This window comes from Natrix helvetica (genome assembly GCF_964273705.1).
Source record: "Natrix helvetica genome assembly, chromosome: Z".
Classification (NCBI taxonomy): Eukaryota; Metazoa; Chordata; class Lepidosauria; order Squamata; family Natricidae; genus Natrix; species Natrix helvetica.
This window is the reverse complement of record NC_138554.1, coordinates 32,169,004-32,188,122: the sequence shown is the minus strand read 5'-3', so window position 1 is coordinate 32,188,122 and position 19,119 is coordinate 32,169,004. Positions and strand designations below refer to the sequence as shown.

At 37.9% G+C, this 19,119-nt stretch overlaps 3 protein-coding genes across 3 annotated transcripts in view; all 3 read right to left on the bottom strand.

The window, feature by feature from the left end:
* The window catches only part of LOC309401411 (olfactory receptor 14A16-like), a gene marked incomplete at both ends in the record, with an annotated part of 42,270 nt that overhangs the window by 5,643 nt on the left and 17,508 nt on the right, over nucleotides 1-19,119 (bottom strand). The window lies entirely within an intron of this gene.
* LOC309381748 (olfactory receptor 14A16-like) lies at nucleotides 125-1,060 on the bottom strand (the record flags this gene model as incomplete). Its single annotated transcript, XM_081933033.1, has 1 exon — nucleotides 125-1,060. The coding sequence occupies one exon, from the start codon at nucleotides 1,058-1,060 to the stop codon at nucleotides 125-127; it is 936 nt and encodes a 311-aa protein (XP_081789159.1).
* Nucleotides 10,936-11,871, bottom strand: LOC309381747 (olfactory receptor 14J1-like; the record flags this gene model as incomplete). The annotated part of the gene is made up of 1 exon (XM_081933032.1): nucleotides 10,936-11,871. The coding sequence occupies one exon, from the start codon at nucleotides 11,869-11,871 to the stop codon at nucleotides 10,936-10,938; it is 936 nt and encodes a 311-aa protein (XP_081789158.1).

Sequence of the window (19,119 nt, the reverse complement as noted above, 5' to 3'; positions counted from 1 at the left end):
GAATAACCTCCAACCTTGACAGTTGCATATAACATTGTTTCAATATGAAGAAACTTCAATCACCTCAAAACATTAAACTATGAGACAGGCTTCATTTTATACTGAACTCTCCATATCTCTGCTCCTAATTCTTGATGATTAAAATATGGGTCCTCAGACCAAAAAGTCTTGAAAGAGCAATTTTGATTTCTTTATTTCTAAAGCTGTATATTAATGGATTTAACATAGGTGGAACAATAGAATACATGATGGTAATTGCAAAATCAGACTGTGATGGGGTATCAGATGGAGTTCTCAGGTAAGCAAATGAAGAAGTAAATATAAATAAGGAGAAAACTGTGAGATGTGGGAAACAAGTGGAGAAGGCTTTTTTTCTTCCCTGAACAGAAGGGATTTTTGAAACAGCAGTAAAGATCTCTATGTAAGTAACAAAGATAAAAACAAAACAACCAAATGCTAATGTAAAACTGAATATTATGCCAGCAATTTCAATTACAAATGCATCTGAGCAGGCAAGCTTAAGTAACTGAGGGATTTCACAGTAAAACTGATTAATTGCATTAGAACAGAAATGAGTAATAAAAGTTCCAATTGTGTTTAATACAGCATTGAGAAAGCTAGCAATCCACACACTGCCAATCATTTTGATGCAAGCCTTCCTGTTCATTATCATCTCATATCTTAAAGGATTGCAAATGGCAACAAATCGATCATATGCCATGACAGTAAGAAGAGAAATATCACAATCTATTAAGAAGACAAACAAGAGGACTTGGGCAACACATCCAGAATATGAAATATGCCGTGCATTAATAATGGAATTGATAACAGATTTGGGAACAATGAGTGAAACAGAACCAATGTCTTGTAGGGCTAAGTTCATTAGAAAGAAGTACATGGGGCTGTGAAGGTGGGAGTCAATAGCAATTGCAGCGATAATGAGGATGTTCCCTATAATGGTCATTAAATACAGAATCAGAAATATAGCTGTGTACATAACCTGTAGTTCCCTAATCGTTGAGAATTCCAGTAGAAGAAATACAGATGTGTCATTATCCATTGTTTTGTCACAAACATCAGAAACCTATAGTAGAAGAGAGTGATTGTTTAAAATGTTTCTCTTGAGAACATTTGAATAGCAAATTCCATACGTTCAGGGAATATTTAACAAAACATGCTTTTCCAAAAACCTATAAACAGTCCCAAACATATGCATCTTTGTTTTACTGCTTAGTTGTCTTACACTAATTTAAAGTCTAGGGTTTTGGAGTCTATTAATTTTATCAAATAGTATTCATGTCTCATGTCAGCACTTATAACTCTGAATTCAGCAACATTGGAGAAATTCATTTATATAATAAGTAAGATAACTAAAAATGAAAAGCTGTAGGAACAAATTATTTCTCACCTGGTTATGTATAGCTTAATGAAGTTAATAAATAACATCATCTTAATAATCTTTAACATTTCTCCATAAACAGTTTTGAAAAGACTTCAGAGAAAGAAAATGGTGTTTTTTATTTCCCTGCATTTGATTCACAGGATAATGAAACATTTATAAAATATGTAAATTCAGATTTAATAAAATCCATATCACACTGGAGTTCCTAATATATAAAACAGAAAATATCTCTAAAGAGAATAAATATATAATGTATGTAATCTAATAATACAGACAGACAGACAGACAGCCATAGAATATGTATATATGAAGAAGGAAAGGAGACAAAGGGGGAAAGAAATCAGCTTACTTTCCCATTCTAATTTGATTTTCAGTTATTAGGTATTCATTTTTATATGTTCCTGGAAACTCTTATATGTACTTTCCCCCATAAATATCTCTTTTAAATAATTTTCTGAATCAGGATAGTTTTATCAGGTCTTCTGTGACTAATCAGAGTTTAACTCCCCAGGGATCTTGCCCAACTGATTAAAATAACCCCCATGGGCATTTTTCCTTCACTCTTCACTTTTCATTTTTCATTGTTTTTCCTAATTAATATAATACAGTAGAATCAATATAATTCTGGAAATTGTTCTTCAAGTTATAGTTAGGATTTAGCCAGTTCAGTCAGGAGACTATTGTATCTTCCTGAAGGCTAAGCAATTGCCTGCCATTTTATTTAATATTTAAATGACAGCATCATAGAAGCACGGATATCTAAACAGTAGGATTTATTACAACTTTTGCTGAAACACACACACACACACACACACACACATCTATTTACATGGATATTCTAGGAAACAGTGAAGATGGGTGAACCCTTCTCTTTGCCTACAAGCTTCCCCGCCCCCTCCAATTTGGAAATTCCTTTAGTTTTTTTTTCTTTTGATATTACCCAAAATCTTGAGTATTCTCTCTACTTTCTATTCAGTTGGAAATTGAAATTACTCTATTCCAACCTGCCAACAGAAGCCAATTTTCCTAAGAAAATTCTATTATAGGTAGTGTCCACTTGTCACTGATTTCTTTATGCTCTTTTTGAAGTTATGATGGCCATGGAATGAAAGCTCTATGACCTTATGGATGCTTTAAAAAAACAGACCATCATATATGTTTATCCTGCCCCTCAGTTATATGACGGTTTTTGGGTGGGTCAGTTTTACTAACAGTAGAGATGGGTTGCTCCCAGTTCGACCCGGATTGGGTGAACTGGTAGTATCAGTGGCAGGAGTGTACACCGCCCCGAGTCCCTTTTGGGAGAGGGGGCAGTCTATAAATATGAATAAAAGTAAAGTAAAGTAAAGGAGGCTCCGCCCACCTGCCTGGACGCTTCTGTGCATGTGCAGAAGCATCACATGCAAGAGAGGGATCACCTAAACCAGCATTAAAAAAAATTGGCAACCCGCCACTGACTACCAGTCACAGGTTTTCATAGTCATGTGACCATGATTTTCAATATTTTTCTGTCATTGTGTAAAACATACATCAGCTGACAAAATTGGCATTTGAAATAAAAGAAAACAAAATTGTCAGTGAAATATTCATTTTTATAAAACTGAAATGCTGAGAAAAAATAGCAATTGTAATATGTGCCACCTCACTAAGTCTCCTTTTAATTCATTCTATGTTTTAACATTAATTATTCTGAAACAACATACATTTTTTATTAGCCACTGTAATTCTCCTTTGCTTTCAATTTTAAAACCAGTCTTTATCATCAACAGCTCTGGAACTTATGCACTCATATTTGTGACCAACATCTTAATCTTCTGTTTATTAATCTTAGAAACAGTCATTCTTCCAAATTCCATCACTTTTTATTAGATGATTCATAAAATGTATAGGATAGCAATAGCACTTAGACTTACAGTATATACCACTTTATAGCCCTCAGTAAGTGGTTTACAGAGCCAGCATATTGCCCCCAACAATTTGGGTCCTCATTTTACCCACCTCGGAAGGATGGAAGGCTGAGTCAACCTTGAGCCTGGTGAGATTTAAACTGCCAAATTGCAGGCAGCCGGCAGTCAGCAGAAGTAGCCTGCAGTACTGCACTCTAACTACTGAGCCACCATGCCTCTAAAACCAAAATTACTAAAACCAAATTCTCAGTATCAAAAACACTTTATAGCTCTCTTTTTTAATCAGCCACTTAAGGAGCCCCTTAATTTTGTCAACTTGTTTATTATATTATCTCTATCTAATATTTCTAAAATTAAAATACAAAACAAAGATGATTAAGGGAAACCTATATTGCACAATATTAAGATAGATTACCATTAATGATGATATTAGCTTTCTTTAATATACAAGTATAAGTATAATATTTATTGTCATTGTACTTAAATACAACAAAATTGGTTTTAACCTCACTGGTGCAAAATTATAGCAGAAACGGGGGGAAAAAACTAGCATGTGCATGGAGTGATTGTGGTTGTATTTAAAAGTCTGACAGCCCAAGGATAGAAACTATCTTTATACCTATTTGTTCGGCAGGCTATACTTTGATGTCTTCTGCCCAATGGTAGAAGTGCAAAGAGATGCTGACTAGGATGTGAATCATCTCTGAGTATCTTCCTTACTCTGCTAAAGCAGTGAGATCTGGCAATGTCATCCAGTGGTCTCAGAAGGCAACTAATGGTTTCTTGTGCCAAATTGATCACTCTCTGTAGTGCCTTCCTGTCCACAGCTGTTAAACCAGCATACCATACTGTAATGCAATTACGTATACTGTAAATGAATAAAATCCCTTGTAAAGAAAAATCAGCCAAATACTTGAAGGCCTTTTATATGGCTTTAAAAATAGGACTATGTCACCAAGAACATGAGCTGGAATATTTCGTAAAGTCTGTAAGATGATTATACTGACTGGCTATAATATTAGTTCAATTGCCAATTTCAGGTTGCATTTTCTCTATGGGATGGGTTTGGATTTGAGTCTGGTGAGGGTGATTGGTGGTGGCATCCTTTGTTGTTCTGGGTCTGATGTCGGTTTTCATGGCTGGGACTCATTTGTTGACGAGGGCTAGTTTCCAGATGTCTGGTAGGCGGGAGGTATCATCACGTTTATTCATGTTGTGGGGGTGTTTCTCTATTTCGATGGCTTCCATAATTATTCTCTTGCTGAAGTGTTCAGTTTTGGAAATTAATTTGGTTCCTTCAAAATCAATTTCATGTCCTGTAGCTTTAAGGTGCTGGAAAAGGGAGGAAGTTTTTTTTCTTTTTTTCTTACTGTGTTCTTGTGTTATGTGATGTGTACATTTGTTCTCCTGTTCGTTTGTCCTGTGTATGTTGCAGGGCAGATTTTGCATGGTATTTCGTAGACTCCTTGGTTTTCTAGCTGGATTTTGTCTTTGGGGTTTCTTAAGATGTTGGGTATTTTTTGGTCAGTGTTGAATACCACTGTCTTGATATTGTGTTTGTGAAGAACTTTGCTGATTTTATCTGTGGTGCCTTTGATGTAAGGGAGGAGGGCGATGCCATTGTCCTGTTCTGTGTCTCGGTTCTTGGGGGGGGGGTGTTTCCTTTTGGAATAGGTTGGTAATTGTTTTTCTTTGGAATCCGTTGGAGATTAATATGTTTGTGAGAGTGTGTAATTCAGTTTTCAAGTGGTCTTTTCAGCTAGGCATTTGGTTCTGGAGATGAGGGTCTTGCCTACGGAGTTGATCTGTGCAGGGTGGTGACGGGCTTGTGCCTTTAAGATGGGATTGTGCATTTAAGTAGCAGTTGGTGTGTGTTTTTTTTCTGGTGCCATTGGGTTTTTTGTAGATTAGGACGTCCAGAAAGGGAAGTTGGTTATTAGCTTCTATTTCCATAGTAAATTGTATTTTGGGGAGTAGGCTGTTGAGATGTGTGAGGAAGTTGTCTAGTTTTTCCTTCCTGTGTGGTCAAACTACGAAAGTGTCATCTACATATCTAAGCCAGAGTTTGTTTTTGTGTACAGATTTATCTAAGGCGTTGTTTTCAAATTTTCCAAGTATAGGTTTGCGATGACGGGTGAGAGGGGTGATCCCATAGGTGCTCCTTCTATCTGTTTGTATCTTTGTCCATTGTGGATGAAGTCCATGTTGATTAGGCAGTGGTTGCTCAGATCTAGGATGTGCTTAGGGGGGTTGTATTTGTTTTGGATCGCTGTCAAGGCTTCTTTAATAGGCACTTGGGTGAAGAGGGATATGACATTGAAGCTCACGAGTAGGTCACTGGGTGGTAAGTTTTGTTTCTTTATTGTTTCTATGAAGTGGAGTGAGTTTTGTACATGTGAGATGATGGATTCTGTGTAGGGATGAAGTTGTTTGGCAAGAAATTTGGCAAGATTCTGTAGAGGTGAGCTGACTATGGTTCTGAGTGGTGTTCCCTCTTTGTGTATCTTGGGGAGGGCATAGAGCTTGAAGCATCTGGATGATTTCTCTTGGGTGATAATAATAATAATTTAATAATTTTTATTTGATTAGCCGCAACCCTCTCCCGAAGGACTCGGGGTGGCGTACAATCAAAACAAATAAAAATACACATAAGACAAACATATATACAAAAAGAACAGAGACATATACATATGTGCATGGAGGAGAGTTGACTTATAAGTGAAAGACAATTAAAAACACAATTTAAAATCCCCTTAAATAAAATTACTAAATTAAAAAACCCATCAGGAGCGATACGAAGTTATGGTTGAGCCAGGCCAGCTATTTGGAAAAGGTGGGTCTTGAGCTTGACACGGAAGGAGCGGAGGTCAGTAGTGGTCCTAATATCCGGGGGGAGGTCATTCCACAGGGCTGGGCCCGCCACAGAGAAGGCTCTGCTCCTAGGCGCCACCCCATGGCACTGTCTGGTGGACGGCACCTGGAGAAGTCCCTCTCTGTGCGAGCGGATGGGTCGTAGGGATGTATGGGGCAGAATACGATCCCGCAGGTAACTAGGTCCTGAGCCATGATGATTCTTTGCAGGATCTCTTCACTGATGGGAGAGGCTTTTATTTTGCATTTGGTGATTTTTTTCAGGTAGGTCGTGCGGTCTGTGTTTAGACATTTGTAAGTGGGGTCTTGGAGTAGGTTGGATAGTTTGGTTTGGTAGTCAGATGTGTTCATCACCACAGTGGCATTACCTTTATCTGCTGCGAGAATGATTATGTTGTTGACTTTTCTCAAGTTGGTGAGTGCTTTTTGTTCTTCTTTATGTAAGTTGCTTCTGGGTGGATTGCTGGAGCAGAGGATGTTGGTGACTTCAAGTCTGATTTTATTGGCTTCATCTGGGTTGGTTTTGGTTAGGGTAGCTTCAACTCCGCATGTTTTTAGTGGGGATGTGTTTGGGGGCAACTGCAAAGTTGAATCCTTTGGAAAGGACATTGGTTTCAGCTGTGGTGAGAGTTCTGTCTGATATATCATGTACTGTTTGTTTCATGGATATTAGGACCACTACTGACCTCCGCTCCTTCCGTGTCAAGCTCAAGACCCACCTTTTCCAAATAGCTGGCCTGGCTCAACCATAACTTCGTAACGCTCCTGATGGGTTTTTTAATTTAGTAATTTTATTTAAGGGGATTTTAAATTGTGTTTTTAATTGTCTTTCACTTATAAGTCAACTCTCCTCCATGCACATATGTATATATCTCTGTTCTTTTTGTATATATGTTTGTCTTATGTGTATTTTTATCCGTTTTGATTGTACGCCGCCTCGAGTCCTTCGGGAGAGGGTTGCGGCTAATCAAATAAAATTATTATTATTATTATTATTATTATTATTATTATTATTATTATTATTATTATTATTATTATTATTATTATTATTATTATTATTATTATGAGTTGATGTGGAAGAGGATTGGGCTTCTGGTGTTTTTCTAGTCTGTGGAGTTTGTTGGTGTGTGTGTCTATCTTGTGGGAGGTTTCTGTTTTGGCTGTCCAGAGGGCTAGTTGTTTGGATTTGTCTAGTAGGATTTTTTTTCCTGTGGAGTTTGTTTCTGATTAGGTCTAATTCAGTTCTTTTCAGGATCCTTTGGGCTGCTGAGGTTTTAGAATGGAATTTTAATTGGAAGCATGTAGGGATCATGTTTTTGTCTTGGCAGTTGCGTAGGAATGTGAGGTCACATAAGATGGTGGCTCTTTGGAGTTCAAGTTTCTCATAGGTCCTCCTTAGCAGGAAGGTTTCCTCCCCATAGAGGTAAGATATTTGTTTTTGTAGATTTTCATGGGTACAGGTATGCAGGTCTTGGCATATTCGGGTCTTTTCCCATGTAAGATTGAGAGTATCTTGGCAATGTTTTGACAAGGTCCCACTCTCCATCTTCAGACTGGTGCCTTTGGTTTCATGTTTGTGCAAGCAAAGTGTGATTGGAGCTGCCATCTTTCTATAAACAACAAAGGGCGCAACCACCAATCACCCTCACCAGGCTCAAACCCAAACCCATCCCATAGACAAAATGCAACCACCATCCAGAAGCCAAACCATGGCGGCATCACCAATTGCTGCACCCCCCCCTCTGACCCCCACACAAAGCAAACTGACACATGCCGTGAACACATAGCCAGACCACAAACTTGGAGCCAAACCAAAGCCCGGGATGTTACATCACAGCCATCTGCTCAGGACATTACATCACAGAACTCTGGAGGTTACAATGCAAAGGCTCAGGATGTTACAACGCAGCCAACCTCCCAGGATGTTGCAGCACAGGACTCAGGATATCAGTACACTAGAGCTCAAGATGTCTTTGCACAGCCCATTACCCAGGTTGTTACAACACAAAAGACTAATGAGCACACAGCTAGTATCTCAGCCACACAGGATGTTACGAAAAAGCCAATTAATCTGCATACATCAACTCCATCAACTAATCAAGATGTAACAACAGAGACAACCAACCTGCTTACAGCAACAAAGCCAGCACTCCATCCCCCACCAATATTTATAGAAAGACGGCAACTCTGATCATGCTTTGTTCTCACAAGCATGAAGCTGAAGGCACTAGCCTGAAAATGGTGAATGTGACCTTGTCGAAACATCGCCAAGATACTCTCAATCTTACACGGGAAAAGACCTGAATACGCCAAGACCTGCATATATATACATACATACGTACATACATACATACTTACATACATACACACACATGCACACACATGCATACACACACATATGATATTAACATATATGTTTATGTGTGTATGTGTATGGTATATGCATGCACAGTGTGTTTGTGTTTGTGTGTATATACATACATACACACACACACACACACATACATACATACGTACATATCTGTGTATACATCCACAGGCTCATGATTGAAAAAGAAAATGTAAACAAAGTCTGAATATATTTGTCCAAAAAGTTTTAGGATTTTCAGTTTATGTTTTCTGAAGTTCATATTTTCTGATCTGTTATTATGAGCTGAAGATGGCATACTTTGCATAGGACATGGGAAGAAAAATCTTTAATTCTATTAAGTTCCATTGAAGTCTCTTTTAAACTTTTTGCAATAAAATCAGATTCAGAGGTGGTGTTCAGCCAGTTTGCACCAGTTTGTGTGAAGCAGTAGCAGAAATTTGCTGTTGGTCACCAAACTGATAGTGACTGCTGGTGGGCCACACCCCCGAACTGGTCACCTGATTGATGCTCACTAACCATGCCCACCCGCTTGATGCTCTCTGACCCCACCCACCAACTCAACGCTCACTCACTTTGCTCGCCTGCTCGATGTTTGCTTGCCCTGCCTGCCATTTCCCAGCTCCAGTCTTGATCTGGATCTGGGGCCAGCCACCACAGCTGGGAAGTGACTGACAAAGAAGCCTCCCAGGTTCTGCCTCTTTGAGAGCTGCTTTGTGGCTGTGGTGGCTGGCTGCAGGCCACTGAAACTACAGAGGTCACTGAAAAACCTGCTGCCATTGCTGCCCTGTTCTTTGCATATGAGCATCCCATTGCCTGCTGCATTTCTCCACTAGACTTGCAAAGAAACGGGATGTGCATGTGTGAAGAACAGGGTGGCAATGGCAGTGGCTTTTTCAGTGTCCTCTGGTATTTTTCAGTGGCCTGCAGCCAGCCACCACAGCCACAAAATGGCTCTCAAAGAGGTGATGTCTGGGAGGCTTCTTTGCCAGCCATTTCCCAGCAACAGCAGCTGGCTGGGGGGGGCACCAAAAACTATCACTTGCCTTCCAGAGTCTGGAGAAGCCACTGTGGGAGTAAGATAAGCAGCCCAAACAAAGAGGCGGAAGGAAAGATATGGCAGGGACCACTAAAAAGGGGAAATGGGGTGGTGCATACAACTAGCAAAGTGGAGGTGGGATGGCGTGCAGGTAGATAGGTTGAAATTCAAAAAAAATCCTACCTTTTTGTGGCCATGGCTTGGTGGTGGGGTCATGTGACTGAGTGGTCATGGTCATGAGTGATGTCAAGTTGGCCATGCCCACTCAGTCACATGACCTCCCACCTTGCCATACCCACAGAAAAAGGTAGGAAAATTTTTGAAACCCACCACTGATCAGGTTAGATTATAATATTACTTTGACTGATATTTATCAGGGATAAATGCTATTAGATTTTAAAAATAAATATGGCTCAGTTTCATTAATTTCTATATAGAAGAATATAAAGAATTTGAATTTCATTATAATAAAGAGTAGCCATTCAGATCCAAGGGGGGAAAAGTGATTTATTGTATAATTAATCATGTGTGAAGCTTCTATTAAAAAAACAAATTCCCCAAAATAACTAAAATGAATTCACTAAGTTGGAACAATATGAATTATCAGATTATAGAAATGAACATAGCCAGATATATACATACAAAGCCAGCAAGTGAAGTCATTGTTGTTTATTACTATATAAACTTAGCACAAGTTTATTCATGAGACTTTACATATGCAAATAATTCTATACATCAATCAACCTCCCTCCCTCCCTCTCCCCCTCTCCCTCTCTCCCTCTCCCTCTCTCTCTCCATCTCCATGTATGTGTTTGTCTGTGTGTATAGTAACCAAATATAAATATGTATACCAATATCAAACAGTATAAAACTTAGAATTTAATTAAATCACTTAAAATCTGATTACTTTGTTTGTAATAATAATAAAAAGCTTCATTGCTTGTTTCTTCCTCCATATTTACAGATTTAAATCTGTTAATCAACAGATCTTTCAACAGATTTAGTAATGCTCATAGCTTCTTTTCTTAATACTCACTGGACCACTTAGCCAGCACCAGAGACATGTGAAACCAGTTCTACCATCATCTATAATGCAAGACTACATATTCTTCTTCTAGCTGTTTTCTGCAGACTCCTCTTTTGCTTCGGTGACCTTAGGGACCTTCATCCTTCTTGTCATGTCCATGGATCCTTTGGATTCTGGAACTCCAGCCATGGCTTCCACTGCCTTGGCAGTTGCGTGTAACATTCTTTCAGTTTCAGGAGAATTCAATCTCTCCTCCCCCCCCCCCCCCGAGAAACTATGAAATAGGATTCACATTATGCTAAATTCTTTAGATGTCTGGTCCTAATTCTTGCTAATTAAAATGAAAGTCCTCAGGTAAAAATGCTTTGAAAGAGCAATTTTGATGTCTTTGTTTCTCAAGCTGTATATTAATGGATTTAACATGGGTGGAATAATAGAATACATGATGGTAACTGCAAAATCAAAGTGTGATGGGGTATCAGATGGAGTCTTCAGGTAAGCAAATGAAGAAGTAAACAAAAATAAGGAGAAAACTGTGAGGTGTGGGAAGCAAGTGGAGAAGGCCTTTTTCCTTCCCTGAACGGAAGGGATTTTTGAAACAGCAATAAATATTTGTATGTAAGAAATAACGAGGAAGGCAAAACAACCAAACGCCAAGGTAAAACTAAATATTACAACTCCACTTTCAATTAAATAAAAATCTGAACAGGCAAGCTTAAGTAACTGTGGAATATCACAGAAAAACTGATTGATCATGTTGGAACAAAAATGTGTAGTAAAAGTTACAATTGTATTTAAGACAGAATTGAGAAAACTGGCAATCCACACACTGCCAATCATTTTGGTGCAAGCCTTCCTGTTCATTATCATCTCATATCTTAAAGGATTGCAAATGGCAACAAATCGATCATATGCCATGACAGTAAGAAGAGAAATATCACAATTTACAAAGAAGACAAAGAAGAAGACTTGAGCAATACATCCAGAATAAGAAATATGCCGTGCATTAATAATGGAATTGATAACAGATTTGGGAACAATGAGTGAAACAGAACCAATGTCTTGTAGGGCTAAATTCATTAAAAAGAAGTACATGGGGGTGTGAAGGCGGGAATCAAAAGCAATTGCAGAGATAATGAGGATGTTCCCTATTAGGGTCATTAAATATAGAATCAGAAATATAGCCGTGTACATAACCTGTAGTTCCCTAATCGGTGAGAATTCCAATAGAAGAAATACAGATGTGTCATTATCCATTGTTTTGTCACAAACATCAGAAACCTAGAGAATGGTAATTGGTTAAAGACATTTAAATACCAAATCCTGTCTTTATGTGAAGATTAAACTAAAATTAGTATTTCCAAATACTAACACGCAGTTCAAATTTTAGTATTGTTTTTTTAAAATTTACATGAAGTGTTGAGTCAAATACTTTTATCCAAGAGTAATCATGTCTCGTGTCAGCATTTATAGTTTAGAATTCAAAGACAGTGGAGAACCTCATTTTTAATTCTTTTAAGTAAGAATTACTTAGCAAGCAAGTTTACTGCAAAGATATCCATAGCTGTAGAATGGAAATGAAGGCAATATTTCAGAGAAGAAACTAAATCTAACAATTTTGAATCTTTAGCTATTGATAATTTGCTTTGGACTCTTGATTGTGTACTACCTGAATGAGGGTCTTTCTTCCACCATCTCCTTCTCAACAGCCACCTTGCAAAGAGATATAATGTGCTCCCCTTCAGTTCCATTTGAATTATATCTTGAAAAGAATTTGCGCTACAATCTATAATTTTCTTCAAAAACAAAAGAACAAGAATTGGTGAAAGAAAAATTTTCAAATGTATCCTAAATGGGAGATTTAGATTTGAAGAGACATGACTTGAATGTTTATAAATTCTATCATATTCAGAATTTAATGTGTGTGTGTGTAGGAACAAATTATTTTTCCCAGATTGTGGGAAACTGCATGAAATTAATTAATCACATCAACTTAATCATTAATAATCAAACAGATTTATAAAAATCTGTAAAACTCAGGTTTAACATAATCCATATCCCATTTATTTACATGAATTTGACTTTTCTACAATTTGAATACCATAATTCATCAGTTGAAAGAGATGTAAGAACATATTAAAATCTGAATAGGTTCTGTTGCCAGCAGCTTCCAAATTATAAGAGAAGTGGAAATATTTGAATTGAGAGTGGGAAAGAGGGAGCCTTCACAATCCCCAAATGTGAAAATCTCTCATCCCATTCCAACAGTTTTTTTCTGGTTGTCACATCAAAAATTTAAATATGTAGCTTTTTTTAGCAGGAATGTATAAAGAAAATGCTGAATGAATAGATTTATAGAGAGCAGTACTGTAGAATATGAATATATGAAGAAGAAGAAAAGGTGATAAAATGGAAAATAAATCAGCTTACTTTCCTAATCTGATTTTCACTTATTAGATACTCATTTTCCTGTTCCTGGAAGATTCCTTCTTTGAACTGATCATTGTATATCTACTTTGCACCTATAAATATTGGCTTTAAATAGTTTTCTGCATTAGTATAGTTAAATCACGTCTTCTGTTCATAATCATTATTTAATTCCCGGGGGGTCCTGAACAGCTCATTAGAACAACCTCTAAGGTCATTTTTCCCTTCTTCACATTTCTTTTTGCTTTGCTTTTCCTAATTAACATAATAAGCTCTAGAACAATGTAATTCAGAAGTTTGTTATTCAAGTAAATAAACCTAGCATTTAGCCAATAGTTCAGGAGACTACTGTATCTTTTTTTAAATTTTCTTTCTAGGGAACATATTTCCAGAAGCACTACTAGATACTGACTAGGACATAGATATACAGCAGAGATGGTATTCAGTCAGTCCTGACAGGTTCTGGAGAACCGGTAGCAAAAATGTTGACAGTGGGGAGGGAATGGGGATTTTGTAGTATCCTTCTGCTGCAATGCCCACAAAGCTGCACACACAGAACCAGTAGCAAAAATATTTGAATCTTACTACTACAGATATATTGAAGATGGAATCAGGCATATTTTTTTAAACAAAATTTTATTGGTTTTTAAAACAAAATATTCAAGGAAAGGGGTAATGGATGAAGTACAAATTTTGACAGTTACATTATGCAGGAAATAGCCCTCCCCCCCATTCTCATAACTTTCATTTACTAATACATTAGGAATCAGGCATATTTGAACAGCTCAATCATCAAAAACTATTTCTATCCCCTTCCATTGGAATCAAACTGGACTTAAACATATCTATATTGTCTTACATATACCAAAGAAAGTCACTGTTAGACATAAAGTCACACTTTTAAAGTTCCACTACATAGCAATATTTGAGGAAAGACAGTTGGAATATACTCACTGTACCATGATGCTGAACCTATGGCACCTGAACTTCACCCTCCCCATGCTCCAGAGGCTTTCTTGAAGTCCCGGGAGGGCGAAAAATGGCCCAACTGGAAAACTTCCGGTTGACCTGTTGGGCCTGTTTTTTGCCCACCCCAGGTTCTGGAAGCTTTCCTGAAGCACAGGGAGGGCAAAAAGTGGCCCAATGGGCAAACCAGAAGTTCCTTCCTGAACTTCTGGTTGGGCTGTTGGGCCATTCTTCACCCTCCCAGGCTTCATGAAAGTACCTGGACTCTGAGGAGGGTGAAAACTCTCCCCATGAGAGTGCATATGTGTGGGAGGTTGTGCATGCATGCACTGGTGGGTGAGTACATATGTGCATGCAAATAGCGCATGCACACACAATTTTGACATACCTTTAGAAAAAGGTTAGCCATCACTGATCTAACACAATGGAATTGACAGAAAACGTCAAGTAAAACTAGTTCTCAGATAGCCCTTTGAGACCCTCTGCAATGATGGACTTTAAAAGTGAACCCTGAATCACACATTAATAAGAGGTAATTGTGCAGCTTACACAACAGTACTACAATATTGACAGTATTGATCAGAACTGCATACAGTACTGCATTCTATACCAGCTATAATTTCTAGATGGTCTTCAAGAGAAGCTCCATTTAGAACACATTGCAAAGTCAAAGTTGAAGGAAATCACCAAGGCACAATTGAGAGAGAGCAAGTCCGACAGGTCCAGGAATACAAACAATTTAATTTATAAAGAAAAATATATATGTACAAATATGAATATATGAAAATCCCTCTCTATACATAACTGTCTCCCAAATCCAGGAGGATCATCACATTTTGATCTTATCTGTTGCATCTTATTGATAGATAAAGATATCATATCACTACATCCAAAGCCAAAGCCATCCATTTTGCCAAGGTTGAGCTGAATGTGTTTCCTTACCATACATAATCTCAAGCCTCTAAACATTGGGACACCATCAAAACAGCATCACCTACCTGGTCTGGAGTTTAAATGTATAACTAGGAATCATCAGCATACCTCATCACAAGAAGACAAACAACCCAAGTCAATGAATTTATGTAGATATTAAAAAGGTGTTATGAAAGCACTGAGCCCTGATGTAACCCAGATTTTAGGGCCCTCAGGTTACATCACTTTCCCCCAAAAAATATTGGCCTTGGAAGAAAGACAATAGCAAAAAGGTGACCTCACTGCCAGTACAAAATTGTCCAGAACAAAAAATATTACAGTCAATTATAGCAAAAGCCACCAATGGGTGCAGTACCACCTCCTCCAAGACACACGGTATTATCTCTTAATACAAAGAAGCATTAAATTATTTAGACCCAGCCACATGATACCTCTCAGAAGGCTCTGACCAATCAAGAGAAACATGGTTTCAGGACAAACTTTGTTTTGTTATTACCTAGCCTTATCTTGTAAAACAAAAGTCTCCTCAAGCACTGAGAGGAAAAATAAAAATAAGTTTTCCAGGTTCCTGTGCTTTTTCGGGTTATATTAAGTCTAGGTCAATTCTGGTTAGTTAAGATTAAAGCAATCTTTGAAAATTTTGATTATAAAAAGATTGCTTCAGATTCAAGGGAGATTTTCATATCAACAATGGCTCAGGCTCCTCTACAGAGCAAAATCATGGTCCTAGACTAAGTCAGTAGGCACTTCTTCTAGGTCTTGTGAACACTGGAAATAGAAGGTTCATAGTACATTTTTGTTTAATAAGGAAAATGGCATATATAGGTAGACAGCCCTGTAGAAATGTTTTGGGGGCATTAAATAAATCCCTTTAGTCAAAGCTATTGATTAGCAAATACTAATGATAAATTAACCCCTAAATTACCACCTTGGTAATTGGCATTAATTTTAAAATTATAAGTGATTTCAAAGAGAAGACTAGGATAGTAGAAATAACTACTACAGCCTAATTCAAAGCAAAGGTAGAGAAGGAAGAGATCCAAGAGGGAAAATGAGATTTTCACCAGCCATTCAGGTTTAATAGGAGAAGTAGAGCATAAAAAAAAGGTTGTGAAGAATATAGATAAAACATGAGGAAAAATCGAGCGGAAAAGTATTCTCAAGTCAGAGGTTAATATTAGGGAAATCCAGAATATACAGTAGATTCTCCTTTACAACCATGATTTGTCTACAATTATTCTGGGGAAAAAATCCTATTATTATTTTTTTTTTGTGTATGCACAGTATGACATAAACATTTGAAAACTAAAACTCGACAAACATATTTACTTTTTTTCCTTTACTTTTATTCATATTTATAGACCGCCCCCTCTCCCAAAAGGGACTCGGGGCGGTGTACAGTCAATACATAAAAAGAATACATAGATAAATCAATACTTAGATATTTAAATACATAAATAATTAAATGCTTAGATGGATATACAAAAGTACAGACATAGGATTTTTATATATTGTTTATTGTTTTATTGTTACATTTTTTTATTTAAGAATAAAAAGTTAACATCCATTCTTTAGTTTTCTAGTACTAAAACAAGGATTTAAACTAATAGGACTATGAAACTAGATAACAGAATTCACATTAAACCTCTCTTTCACACGGTTTGCAATTACATTATTCATTTTCTAATTCCCAGAGAGAAAATTTTTGAAAGAGCAATTTTGATATCCTTGTTTCTCATGCTGTAGATTAATGGGTTCAACATGGGTGGAATAATGGGCTTCCGGTTCCAGCTGCGGTTCGCGATGGGCATGCCTTGCTCGCCCCGCACGCTCCTGGTGGGCTCCCCTTTGATCGGGGGGGCACAGGAAGCCTTGTAGGGGCTCCTGCCAAGGGGGCAGCTTAGCAGGGGACCCCCTGTGTCGGCAGTGGCCGGGGGGCTCCCCGCATCACCCTAGGCATCGGGAGGCAAAAGGGGAGGCGCTGCGGTGTCTTCACATTGAGGCAGCTGGACGAAACTGAAGATTTGAAGGACACAGTTGCAATGCGGTGAGATGGAGATTCCCCCCGTTCCCTTTTATGAGTGAAGGAAAATAAAAAGACTGTCAGCTCTTTAGAAAAACTTTCAACTTGTTCCTGGGAAGTGTGATTGGAGGGAGGGGGATTCCCCCCCCCTTGGACAAGCGGCTTTAAACTGTTTTGCTCCCTGCCCCCAGTGGAGGAGGAGGGGGGAGCCTTGGAATGAAATCACGCTCATAGCAAACAGCAGATTTATTTTACTGCAATTGTGAAAATGAGGTGATGATCTGTTTCTTTCTGAAAACTTTGAAAACTTTTGGTTTGTTGCCTTCTGATCCCGGAGCTGGCTGGGCAAGATGGCATGACATCATCATGGCATCATTTATTTATATTTGATGCTTCTAGACCGCCCCCTCTCCCAAAAGGGACTCAGGGCGGTGTACAGTCCATACAGAATATAACAAAATACAATAAAAAAGTTAAATATGTACAGTTGGCATGGAGGAGGTTAAAATACAATTAAAAGAACTGTACAAAGCTAATATAAATTTAAGTTTTAAACCCCTAAAATAGACACAATAAATTAAAAAAAACCTAAAATAACCAGATGATAATACATTTGCCAGGAGGGACAGTTGTAATTATGCCAGGCCTGCTAATCGGAACAGGTGGGTCTTCAATTTTTGCCGGAAGGAGCGGAGGTCAGAAGTGGTTCTAATGTCGGGGGGGAGGTCATTCCAGAGGGTTGGGCCCATCACAGAGAAGGCCCTACTCCTTGGTGTCGCCCGTTGGCATTGCCTAGTGGACGGCACCAGGAGAAGTCCCTCCCTGTGTGAGCGAATTGGCCGCAGGGATGTATGTGGGAGGATGCGATCCCGCAAATCATGAACTTTGAAATTTGACTCCACCCACAGAAACTGCTGGCATTTTGTCTTTGTCTCTGTGACACTCAGAGAAATCTCTTGTTACACTTTACCCTGGACTTGGAACAAAGGATTTTATTGCTTTATTGCTTGGAATTAGAATTGAGAAAAGGTTTGCCTGGACTTCCTGCCTCGCTTGGCTATCCACCTTTCTAATTGTTTCTTCTCTGTACTGACATTGCCATCTCTGAGCTTTGCTTACTACAATGCCACCTAAAAGACCACCACCTGGGAAACAGGGTTTTGCTGGCTCCGTCCCAGCATCTTGACAGGGAAACAGGGGATATTTCCATGGCTTGATGGGTACCCAGGGGATATTTGGTATAAGGAATTCTTACCTGCCACTGACCTATGCTAGATGATTGGTGACATGTATTATAAATGTTAGATAAATAGATAAATTTGTAAGAACAAAAACAAGTTTTTAAAAATGATTTGCATTTGAAGGCAAACTTGGATGTAGATTCTATATCACTTTTATTCATATTTTTCAAAAAGAGAGATATTTCCATCTAAATTAAACCAATAAAAAAATTCTTACATCTAAACATCTTGATGGACAGACACCATTCTCATTAGTAACTAAAGTAAGGTTACTCATGTAAGATTATAAAAGTGCAAAACCTTGGGAGTGAAATTTACATTATTTTTATTTTTTATCCCATTTCTATTTTTATTATTTTTTATTATTATTTTATCCCATTTTTGCTTTTCAAATATCCTCAGAGCAAACATTTTTGAAAGAGCAACTTCGATGTCCTGGTTTCTCATGCTGTAGATTAATGGGTTCAACATGGGTGGAATAAGGGAATAGGTTATTGTAACTGTGAAATCAAAGTGTGATGGTTTGTCAGGTCGAGGGATCAGGTAAGCAAATAAAGAGGCAACAAAAAATATGGAGAAAACTGTGATGTGGGGGCAAAAAGTAGAGGAGGCCTTACCAATGTGAAATGTTTAAATAGGAAATTAAATAAAATACATTTTTAACTAAAGCAGGAAGAATTCTCTCATGTTAAGACTGAAAGCAAGTGAGAAATCTAAGAATCTCAGCAGTGAGTGTTCATCTTGAGGTCTGACCATCAGAATTAATAAAGAGAAGTGCATATATTCTCCTTGGCTTTTCTTGCTCTCAAATTACAAGGAATACTTAAGTATTTTTTTCAAAGAGTACAAGAAAACAAAAGAAGCCCTAACTAAAGCACTCCAAATTTAAAGAATGGAGAAGAAAGAATTAGGTAG